This window comes from Haemaphysalis longicornis, unplaced genomic scaffold, assembly GCF_048455015.1.
Source record: "Haemaphysalis longicornis isolate Haplotype H1 unplaced genomic scaffold, Haemaphysalis longicornis Haplotype H1 scaffold_1, whole genome shotgun sequence".
In the NCBI taxonomy this organism is placed as follows: domain Eukaryota; kingdom Metazoa; phylum Arthropoda; class Arachnida; order Ixodida; family Ixodidae; genus Haemaphysalis; species Haemaphysalis longicornis.
Window position 1 is genome coordinate 249,560,132 of NW_027526203.1, and position 12,217 is coordinate 249,572,348.

Here is a 12,217-nt window from a genome sequence, read left to right on the forward strand (position 1 = left end):
CTGCTGATGAAACATCGTTGGTGCTGCCAGGAAATAGAGTTACAGCAACAAAGGCCATGTGTATGCATCCTTCCTTGTCTAAAGCAGTCAGAAAATGGCCATTTTTTTCTCATCCCATCATTCATCGTATTAGCCTAATAGATAGCCAACTGTTCAGATAGCCAACTGGCCAACCACTCGGCATTAAACACTATGTATTTCTTTTTACCCCTGGAGGGATGGTAACATGTCACGGGGCCTACCTGCATTCAAAACGTCAGGAGGAACTCAAACCTAATAATAATGTTTGCTGTGCTTTGTTTTATTCTTGCCTTTGCAGTTAGCTTTGCTTTTGCCTTATCCTAAACCAATCTGTAACAAATGGTATTCTGTGGCAATACACAACGCAATGAGCACCTGCTTTCCGTTGTACCGCCTCTTGCCACCAATGCCTTCATGATTCATCCTATAGTGTGATTACAGCCAGCGTAGAATCTCATACTAATATATACTAGTAGAGGGAAAACTGCCGCTCAAATGCTGTGCCGCCATGGTACCGCCATTCGTTCCACTCTCACTTTGTTTGGCTTGCAGCATGGCTTTTCGCTCCCGACACCAAAGCAAACAATGAGGGTAAAAGTTTTTGAAGTGAAGCTTGGTCTGCCGCTAGGGGGCCGTCTTTATATGGCTACAGTTTCATGCATTTTTCTTCCGTGCGAGCAAAAACACCTAGCGTCAAAGCCTACTTTATTGCAAATTCTTTGCAGAAAATGGCTGTAACTCTTGTTTAACTATTCTTGTTTAATCAAACGTTTTCCAAAAACAATTACATAGCAATGGGCCACTAAGGCGACTATATCATTACGGTGAGTTTCATTTACTCATCATAATTAGTTAGTCCACCGTGAAGTCGTAAACGTACGTTTCAGAATTCCCCTTGCTGTCAATGCATGGCCATCTAAAGAGGGAGTATGGTTACAGAAAACAGCAACTGTTTCATTGAAACTACCCCAAAACAAAGTATATGAGAATTAGCTGCTAAGGCAACTCTAGCATTATGTTGAGTTTCATTTACTTGCCGTTACAGTTAGTTCACATGAAATGAGTTCGTGCGCATGTTCAAAATTCTGTCATCTCTGTGTGGTGTGCTAAACAGCTTCGCTTGCCACTCGCCATCGCAGAGTGGACTGGCTCACGTTTTATTTTTCTCGTTCATCTTGCATGAAGCAGTTAAAAAATCCCTGACAAATCTTAAAACAGTACTCCTGTTTTGGTAAAACAACTCTAAATAGTCTTTAGCAAAAATATCCTGATTTTTAGCAGCCACAGACAACTTTTGAGTAAACATGGAACGTGGCTTGCGTAGACTCTAATGCCAGACTTCCCTCTACTACGTATTAGTATGGCTGTGTCTAACCTCACGGCAGCCGTGAGAATTGGCCCCGAGAAATTCTCATGCCAGTTTCCATAAAAGCTGGGTGGCCTAAAATTTGCTGAATAATATATCTTCCCAACATAACATAACCTAGCATAACTTCACAGAGCCTAACCTAACCTAACCTAACCAAATGCATCATAACCTACCCAAATCCAGCCCAACTGTAGCAAACCTAATCTAACCCAGTCCAGCGACACAGAAGGCAACCTGTATTAAATGTAATCCAACACATCCTAGAAGTCCTGTGCGTCGATCTCTTGATATAGTAAAAACCGAAGTAAAAAAAAAGCATTGACAAAATTGCGATGACAGAAAAATTCCGACCCCCCCCCCCCCAAAAAAAAAAGAAAGAAAAGAAAACCTCTCAATGTCGGACTCAAACCTGATCCTTCTCATTTAAAAGCCAGTACCATACCACAGTGCTACAGGGGCAGCTACAGACACGGCTTTTTAGGGAATATTTATCCCATAGAATCTCCAGGAAGTGTGCTTAGCTGATGAGAGGCGACTGCTGTGAGAAATTTCTGACGGTAATTCTTACGGTTGCCGTGATAATAGAAACTACCTTTTAGTATCGAGCTCTGTGACAGCCAGAGCCTCGATCCGTGTGCAGTTGTGAGCTCTATAACAAACGCGGTGGCGCATCCGTCGGAAGCCCTTGGCAGTTAACGGTGGCATCGCCCACCGTGGTCTTTTCTCATTTGCCCACAGCATTCTTGCGTCATCACATTGGCATCGATGTGCTCGAGGTGGTTCCCCTTGATCAACTGTTCGTCGCACTACACGAAAATGCAGGTGCGCGCATGCCGGGGCCGTGCCGCTTGCACAGGCGATCGCAGTAGCCATTGCGGCCCAACATGCCCAATCAAGCTCACATCGGTGCAAGATGCAATGGAGGGGTTGGCTGACACGATCTCGCATATGTGCCGAAAACAGCTGCGCATTAAGAGTTTACTTAGCCACACAGCGGAGCTTGCATACACAGTGTACTCAAAAGGTTAATTATTAAAAATATTGAATTCCATTTGTAGTCAGTTTTTATTACGTGTTCACTCAGTTCATAGCCCATCTAAAAATGTGCTTTTCACATGCGCTGTGTTTTAGGTTCCATATTGCAGTAGACGCATGCATGGGGGCACCTTTTAGTGTCTGTCTTTGTTCAAGTGTACTAATTCCTTGTGTGCATTCACAGTAATTATCTGAGGTTGAGGTAATGTCGTGGCATTTATCTACCAGTACTGCGTACTCTTGACCGTATTTTTATTCTTCTTTGTAACAAGGAAACAGACTGGGGCGCCAGGTGTCGCATTGGCACCCACCCAATTCTTTGTAATACCGGCGGTCTGAAGATCTCCAGATAATTTCATTTGAAACATGCTTTTTATAAAATCGCCAAAGGAGTTCAGCACAACTTAAAAAAGGCGTGTTCGCAGCAATTCTGTACCGCAAAGAATGCATGCATAGTGGTCTTTCGAATTATTGTAAACTAGGGGTGTGCACATAATGATTTTTGGTTTGAAAGGAAAATCAACGCAATTTCCAGTAACAAAACTGAAATTTACAATTTCTCTAGTCTGCTTTAGTAACTGACTTCTAGGAAAATAAAAAAAAAATTCATTTCAGGGTTCGCAATTTTTTTTCTGGGCCAGAAAACAAGCATACAGATGCTATCCTGACGCTTCTAGCTTTTTTGTGGGGCAGCTTTTACCTCGTCAGTGATCTCAACCACAAGTGTAATATATTCTGGCAAGCTGGGGGAGCAACACTTCTTTTTAATGTAAATTTCATTTTTGTGAATGTTCGCATCAATTCTAGGAAGGAAGGTGAGCATGTACAGTGATTGATGCAAGGGATAAAAATGAGCCTGATTTTTAAATCCTTGCCAGCATGCCATCGTGGCGTGGTGTTATCCTCCTTTATTAGCATTGGCGCATCAGTTCTTTTCCTGGTACTGGCAGTGCATGAATTTTATTCGTAAAACGATACTTGCACCGCTAATGTCCCCACACGCACGTTCAAGAATCTTAAACACGGGCTGCGCTTAGAGATTTCATGTCTGATATAAACGGTTATTAAAAAGAGTTGGGACAAAAATTGGTGCTAGCGTGTGTTAACAAACCTGTGTCCTATGTAGAAAAACAGGATTATAGGTTGACAAATTAACAAATTTGCACATCATTTGGTCGGAAAATTGGGTACTCTGGGCCTATATCAGCGCCCAGCTAGGCTCTCTTATCTAGATTGTTGACTATGGCAGCTTGAGCAGGTCTGCGTTAGGGCTGCATTAGGGTTGGAGTTGGCCTTCCTCGTGCCCCATAGCTGCACGTCACCTGTGCAGTGTGGGCAAGCCCATCGCTGCTGCTTGTGCATGTGTGCGGCGGTCGATTGTAAGCGCTGAAAGTGCAATAGATGCTAGGGCCAACTACATGGAACCCCGATGGTACGTCCCCCGTTTATTTTTTACCAAGGGACCACGAAGACAACATACAAATTTGCTTTATTCAAAAGATTGGGCAGTACATACCTCAGTAAAAGTTTGCTAGATGGGAAACATCGCTGTTGTCACTGAGTAATTAATGTTTCTCCTTTTCTCTGTCACTGACATGCCGGTGCATTTTCGCTTTCCTCCCCACAGTGTCGCTGACGTACCGGTGCGTTCTCCACTGTGCGTTCAAAAATTCGCGCCGAAGCGTGCCGGGGCTGTTCCCGCCATCTGTCGAACGTTTCTAGAAACTCATGATTTTCACCCTGCGCTATGGTGGTACGTATATTGAAGAGTACGGAGCGACCATGCCCTCTCTTTGTTGCTGCGGGGCATGGTGGCTCCGCACTCTACTCGGTACGTATATTGAAGAGTACGGAGCGACCGTGCCCTCTCTTTGTTGCTGCGGGGCATGGTGGCTCCGCACTCTACTCTCTCGGGCTGAGTGACCACGTGGCGCGCATGCGATTACGGGTGCAAGGGTTCTGCCATCCACCGCAGGTCTGTAGGTTTTTTATTCTGTTCACATGTCTGTTGCGGCGTGCCAAGTTAGGCGCGCGCGCCGTTGCTTCTCCAATCAACAAAACATGACTCGATCGCGGCTTTCGCTCGTTCACTGCATCCTCGCTTGCCGCTGTAACAGCAAACGAGGCTGTTGTTATCCATCTTGTATCCACTTTCCATCTTTATCTGACTTCTTGATTTCGCAAAGCACCATTTCTGTGCGTTGTGCGGGCTACTGAAAGTGCTCCCCCCGTGCGCACAGTTACTTTCGTATGGTTGGCCACGCGGGCCCTTTGTCTGTGGACTCGAGCGATGGTTCTTCCGATTCTGAATACAAGCCGAGCTGAGATTCGGATTCGGAGAGCTTCTCATCCGAGGAAGGGTTGAGTTCCACAGCGTCAGATTCTGGTGATAAAACAATGGGGCTGTTGTCCCGGAACCCTGCACAGCAAACCGAAAATATGTGGAATAAAGGCAATTTCTCACCCACGCTGTTTCCTTTCGACGCATTCCAGACGCAACCATAATCAAATAAATCGCAATGCTTGTTTCCTGATATTCCGGCAACTAAGCCGACACTGGGGGTGCGTTACGGCCAGAAACACCCAACAGTGAACAGGTTTAATGGGGAGTGGTGATGTCAAATTATACTCTTTTATGCTGCTGGAATATGACGTGGCAAAGACCCTGTGTCGCACTACGAGGGGCAGGCAAGAATGGCAGTTAGTACGCTGACTAAACACCGCTGTAAAGAAATTGTAAGTTTGGAATCGCTGATCAAAGCTAGTGCACCCTACTCGGACCCTTCACCGTACAATAACCCTATGCCGCATGACTTGCAGGTGATGAAAGTTACTAGAATTGGGCAACTGAAAATCAATCCTCAATTTCTTTTGAGAAAACGAAAGGAGCAATTTGTTCGTTTTGTTTTTTCGATTTCAAGAGCTGTCGTGCGGTTTGTTGCAAGAGCCACTCGAGATGGCGCAGTGTCTTCGGCACTTGTAAAATTTGTTTTGACTTCTGTTGAGCTCTCTTACGTTATTGCACTGTAGCCATTCATTAATCGCTCTATCACCACAAAGTAATGTTATTTGTTACTTGAAGCACTAAGTCGTAGGTGTAAGCCCACAAAACTGTTTCAATATTCAATTGATCTGGTTGGCCTCAGCCAATCACACAATTAGGCTTTCAGCATCACAAGTGAGTGTGGGAAGGTAGCTAGTGAGTCGCCACTCCTTATTCTGGTTTCTTCATTTGATTCAGGTTTGTGTTAAAATTGGAATGAGTTTTATTCCAATGAAGCAGTCTTCCTATTGAAGCGAAGTTGTATATTCTCTTCAGGGTCCCTTTACCGCGAAAAAAATTTGTTGGATTTCCACTTCACTGTGCAGTGCTGGAATACAACCTTTCACGACAAGGTGGCCTACCATGAAGAAAATACGGAATACATATGCACTGAATCTGACGTTTATTTAGAAAACACAGTGAGCTTGTTTTTGGTCATTGCAAGGTTAAGCAGTCAAAGCAAGAGCAAACAAAAAACAGACAACCGTTGCTAAAGCAGCAGAACACCACTCGAGGCACTCAAAACCTTGTGGGTTTGAACCCTGCAAAAACATTATTTCTTTTGCAGTTAAGGTGCTAGATGGGACTGATCCTGGAGACTGGCTGTCTGCTGCATCTGTTATCTCCTGCACTGACTTTTGCTTGCACCTATCTAGGCCTCTGGCATACCTTAACTCCAGCATGCAGGGACTTCGCTCTTATTGTTGCGTTAGCAACATGAGGGTTGTGCCTGCAAGAAGTGTGGGGTTTGCGGCTATAAATGGGCTGAATGATTGAGCTAGTCAGCCAGAACTTGCGCACCAGAGCCGCAATCCACCATGTGGCGCCGGGTGGACGCTGCAGTGGGTCCAATCGACTCACCGGAAAGTGCCAATGGCGAGCTCAGAGGCAGGCGAAGTCGATGAAGTGCGCTTTACTTCACAGTCGGTCAACTGTACTCTATGTACAAGGGAGAGGCTGTCCCGAATTTGGCCAGAGGACGGAGTCCCCACGGGCTCGATAAGCCGTCGTAGGCTTGGTGCATCTCTTGAGGGGAGACTCGCCTTGCCTCGTGGTCAGGGAATGGGGTGTTCCTGGTGCGACCGGGTGGTTCGACCGCGCGTGGAGAAAAGGCCTTGGGGATGCCCCCGCTCGCAGTTTTATGCCTCTGTGGGAGAGGGGTCTCCCAGGGAGGAGGAGGGTGCTTGCAGGCTAAAAGGGCAGGCTGGCATGTCGGCTGGCAGAGGAGGGCACGTCACGTCTCGCGCGAGAGCCTGCGAGACTCGGCGCGCCCTTGCTGCTGACGGTGGCGGCCCCGGCGGCAGCGCTGGCCTCCTAGCTCAAACATGCATTGGGAACTCAATTGGGAACTCAAACATGCATTTTAAAAAATTTAGCTATTTCAAACCCCTGAAACCATAATAATTTTTGGCAAAGTTATATAAGTTATTTCTTCAATCACAATGCAGAAAATGCTGCTTGATGCGTGAAAACATCAGGACCAGACATTTTGCCGCATTTCATGCAGATTTAAACTCTTTATTTTTAATGTTTGATATAGTTATGTTGGAAAAGCAGTAGGAATAACTTTAGGCAATTAAACTACGGTACTGGCTATATTAAGGCTAAACAACACCAAGAATTATGACATGTTTGCATTTTGTATACTTTAGATATGTGGCGCACCACGAAATGGCTATGCATGTTTTAAGTCAGTCGTTTAGGCCTGGGTGCTTCCTAGCATCCGAGCTGTTGGCCTTTATTTTTTATTTGCTCCTGTTTTGCTTTGCTTTCCACTCCCAGGAGAGAGCTTTATCAAGACCGAAGAAGGGGAGGAGTATGCCGAGGTGTTCAAGGCTCTGCGCATTGAGCATCTCATCAACCACCCCTTGGATGTGGTCATGTTAGAGGAGGACAACATCTTCCCAAAAGGTGCGTTGGAACCGCCTTGGTTTCCTTTCACGAGCTAACAGGCTGTGGAGGGTAAAGGAGCTGTGTGGGCTTGTTACTGTGACACAAATGTAGCACATTGCATCAAACTTAGGGGAACAGTGTGAGAGATTGCTTTGCTCCGTCCTTTTGTTGTTTGTTTTGTGTTAATAATGCACGTAATATGGTTCCTTGGAGCTAAGCGGCTGGTTTTAATCTTCTCTCAATTGCACAAAACGTTTGCTAAGATAATGGCCAATACTGTGTTTATTCTAAGCTGATATTTAAAAAGAGAAAGCAGGCTACACAAGTTATGGGTCGGTTTACATTCAAAGATTTATATTCATTTAATCATTTAAGTTGAAAAGTGGGATGCAGCTATTGCCTGGAGGCTGCAATAAGAAGAGACAATTGCAGCCACTGTTATCTTCAGCCGTAGCTAACCAAAGCACAAATGTCAGGCCACCATTCTCATTATGCTTGCTCAGTTTTCCATGGTGGGTTGGAAGAACAGGTCCGTCTGCTAAGTGCTGCTTTTGAATGGAAAGTTGGGCTGGCAGCGTAGAGCTTGTTGAACCTCTAGGCAAGGCAGCTACTCGGCACTGATCAAAGATTAGTCCATCCGCATTGCATCTCCACACATGCCTAGGGTGACATCCTGGAAGGCTTGTCCACAGGCCTGTTCAAAAAATGCAGCATTGACAATGCATTTAGTAGCACCAAATATTGCATGCACTCGGTGAATGTTACAAAGAGTACAGTAACAATGAATCTAGTGAGGACAACAATGTTGTGCGTACCAAAGCAGGTTAGTGGCTAATAAAACCCAGATTTGGTTTTGTGGCTGCGGTTTTCCTTGCCTTTTTTTGCCGGCTTACATTTTAAGGAAATTTTTTCAAGTTATTTTCTAGACTTCCGAATTTCAGGGGTCAGCTTGAAATCAGGGTGGGCCAAGGGTCGCGTAAATGCACTATATTCAGCAGTGATGTCTGCACGTTTTAGTGCAAAAATGAACCTCATCTTGGGATCTGATTTGATGAAAATAATCCACCTAATCTGTTTTACCTGTGATCACTTCGTAAAAGTTTGCATCTTGTGCTGTCCTTTTGGCCCATTGCACCTGAAAAGAGGGCCCTCTTCACAGCAAAGTGGAGGAGTTGCTTGTACCCACCCCACCAGTATATGCAATCTGACAGGCCACTAGCCTAGGCCCCCAGGCACTGAGGTTTTCTTTCTGACGGTGCCACTGCAAAAGCTTTGTTCTTCATATGGGTTTTACCTGATGCACCAAGTGGCTAAGGTGTTCAGAGTGTCCTTATACTGCAGGTAGTGCACAACTGCGTTCATGAACGAGTGCTCAGTAGGAAAATGACAGAAATGAAAGCAGAGGAACAAAAACCCTAGTAGGCATTTATGGGGGAAAAATGCCAGCTCCCCAACATGTTTCTTCCCTCCAGTCCCTGCTGGGCATGCTAGTGGCTAGTGGGACCAGGGGCGGTATTCTCGAGTTTTGTCCCTTTTGCGTCCCTTTCAAAAGTGTCCCTTTTGGCGAGCCCTGATTGCTAAAAGCAAACTACCGGAAGTGACGTTAACGCAAGTGTGGCAAACCTACTGTCAACGTCCATTGCTTAACCGGAAGTACGTCACGATGAAAGGGACTCAAAAGGGGCATTTTCAAAAGGGACAGTTACGAGAATACCGCCCCAGGTGTCTATTGCAAGGGTAGCCAACAGGCACAAACTCTTGCTTACTCACTGGTGCCACTATCGATACACGGAGCCTCTTTCCATTCTTTAATTTTTCTTGCATGTGGTGTTCCCTTTCATGTATAACAATATACCACCTGGTAGAATGGCAGTGGTGTGCAGTGGCAGTGAAGCAGCATGTCGTTTTCTAATTGATTTTTGTATGAGAACTTGGTGGTGCTGTTGCCCGTAAAAAAAAATTAACATCAATTGCACACTCTCACACACCAGGGTATTAAAGGATATGCCGTGTGGGTTCCTTCTAGTTAAAACCTGGCTGCCATTTTAGAGACTGAAATGAGCGTATACTGCTCGTATGGACTCCCTGCCACAAAACCCTTAATGAAGAAAATGCTGTGGCTGGACGCAGAGTAGGCAGAGATGCGGGGGCAGTTGCAGTTGTAGTGCTGTGTGTACCAACAAACTCCTGTAGTTTCCCATGCTCATGCAGCTGCCAGATGTCTTAAATGCTGAGCAGTTAGAAATCCCATGGGATGCAACAGAAGAGGCGGCCAAGTTTCTCTTGTGCTCACACTTGTTGCCCCACATTTTCGGGCAGTTGAAATGCGTGCTGCTATTTTATTTTTGCCAGTATTTGAGCTGCAACATGGAGTCAACACGCTTGCAGTTGACTCTGGTGAAATGCGAGTGCAGTCTTTGTTGTGGAGTACTGCAAGGTGGCGAGGAGCCTCATGTTCAGGTTTTGTGTGTCCCTGCTCGCAGAGTCTCTCTACCCGGTGTTCCGCAACCAGTGGTACCGCATGCTGAAAGTGGACCAAGGCCTTGACAGGGGGTGAGTTCTGACGTGCTCTCTCTCTCTCTCTCTCTCTCACGCACACACACACTCACTCACTCACTCACTCACTCACTCCACTCACTCACTGCTCAAGGCTCAAGGATTTACTAGGCAGCTGAATTCAATACAATGTTTTGCATCTGCTGCGGTGGACCAGAGGCTGAGGGCATGCTTCTACACGAGATGTCGCAGGGCCATGCCTGCTGTATTTCTGATGGGGGGTGAAAAGCAAAAAACCCGTGTGCATGCGTACCCCCAGGTGGTCTTGGTCTAGATCGATTCATAGGCCAGGTGTAGCTCTTTGGCACAGGAAGACCCCAGTTGTAAAAAAACAAGACTAAATTTGAGGGGGAGGGGGGGACAGGTCTTTGTCAGATGTGAGTTTTTGCGCTATTATCAGGGCGTATGTGAAGTTAATTGGTTGCACGTACAAATTTGTCAGTAGTAGCGGTGCACGCTTAGTCTGAGAGAGGGGAGAGGGAAGGTCTCTGCTGCGGCATCCGCGTTTTTCGGGTGAGTCGCTGCACGTTGCATTTGCCACCGCCGAAGTTTTAATCACGCCGACAGCGAGGTGCCCTTGCGCCAGCTGTTCTGCGGCATGTTGGGACCTGTCCAAGGCAGGTTTGCACTTTGCAGGATGCGCAAACATGGTTTCGGCGCGCAGAATTGTAACAGGGCTCGCAAACATTCCTATATCCTCCGCAAGCACTGCAGAGACGGGCTTATACAGTAATCCGTGTCCACGAACAAATGCTTCTTTGAAACATCATCATATGACACAGGGAGTCTGCAGAATCGAGCACAAACTGGAATTAGAGGGCCTTATCAGATACCGCACTCTTCCAACGACACCTTTTATCGCTGGTGAACTGCCTACCCTGTATACTTCACAAAATGCGTCTGCCGAATGGTCAGCTGTTCGTTGAAGTCCAAAAACAAAAAGAAAGTGAACGCACAGCTTGTGTGTGTGATTACTAAAAAGTTCATTCCTTGATTTCACTCCGCATTTCTACACAGATAGTTGAACATCCCCCTCCCCCCCTCCACTTTTATTGCGAAATAAAAGGGCATTTTGCTTCTAGTTGATCTGGTGAGCCCTACCATACGAAGGTCCTTAGCATTCCCGAAGCTGCACTGGGTTGTTTCATTCCTGTACGAGCTGTTCTGTTTCTTCTGGACTTGCAGACCATTTATTTTTTCGTGGTTACATTAACTGTCCTTGGTTCTGGCTGTAAGTCATGGGTGGGCACAGATTTAACGACGCACTGCCTTGGAATATACTTAACTTGTTTGCATGGCTTATATTCTCATAAAAGGCTTGTTATTGTCAGGAATTTGGTAATCACATCCCCGAATCATATTTTTCGATGACGTATATATTCAAAACAAAGCCACATTCGTTGACCGCGCTGCAAAACGAAACCAACCTCTCACTCTGCCTCTATCACGTCCAAGCGAGGCGAGAATACATTTCACTAGTGCTTGACGTGTTCTGTGGGGACAGTGGTTATATGCTGCTGCCGTCACTGATGCCCGTAAGAGCAGCCAAGAAGCACACAGAACTGTGTCCCCAGATAGCTCTTGTTGGCGTTCGAGCACTCTACCAAGACGCAGCTGTTTTTTGAAGGGCCCTGAACGTACTATTTGCTTACAGACGTCACTATAACAAGTTGTTGAGGGTGCGGGAAGGCAAAAAGAAGCGAAAGAGAACCAGAACACTGTATGAGCCCCCATCAGCCATGCAGTGTTCATCCTGTAAACGCCGCGGAGAATCAGCGAAAGGCGCGGCGCAGCAATAGTGAAGCTCGAGGCGTATACCACGCACCCCCCCTTCCCCCCCACTTCCACCCCCCTCCTGAAAGGGCTGCTGCTGTTGGGTTTTTTTTTTAACACGAAAGTGTTTTATGCCAGGGTACACCAAGATCTCAGTGAAGTTATATCCGTCACGAAAGTGACGTCCCCAGAAAAAGTGCCGTTGACAAGGCAGGCGCCTGGTTTCGAGCCTACAACTCTCGCCACAACGGGAGGTACGTGGTGCTCTGACCACACCGCTATGAATGGAGACGTGAGGAGCTGTACGAACGCGCCTTATGTCCTTCCCTATGGCTCATTCAGATAATGCTGCCATTTAGGAGAAGCGAAGCGAAGTAGTGCATCATGACTCTATTAGTGCTGACAGTTGGCGCCTTGATGCAAGCGCCTTCGTGTACGGGGGATGCACGTGAATTGAGGTACCCTCCGCTGTTTTTTGTTTCTTGCGTGTCGGCGTCACTTCGTCTGGTGGGATCAGGCTTGCGAAC

At 46.4% G+C, this 12,217-nt stretch overlaps 1 protein-coding gene across 1 annotated transcript in view; it reads left to right on the forward strand.

The window, feature by feature from the left end:
* Positions 1 to 12,217, forward strand: part of LOC144143882 (germ cell-less protein-like 1) — a 76,047-nt gene that overhangs the window by 30,468 nt on the left and 33,362 nt on the right. Inside the window, exons 9-10 of the mRNA XM_077675481.1 lie at positions 7,251 to 7,379; positions 9,845 to 9,914. Of these exons, the coding sequence (XP_077531607.1) occupies positions 7,251 to 7,379; positions 9,845 to 9,914 (199 nt within the window). The remainder of the gene's footprint in view (positions 1 to 7,250; positions 7,380 to 9,844; positions 9,915 to 12,217) is intronic.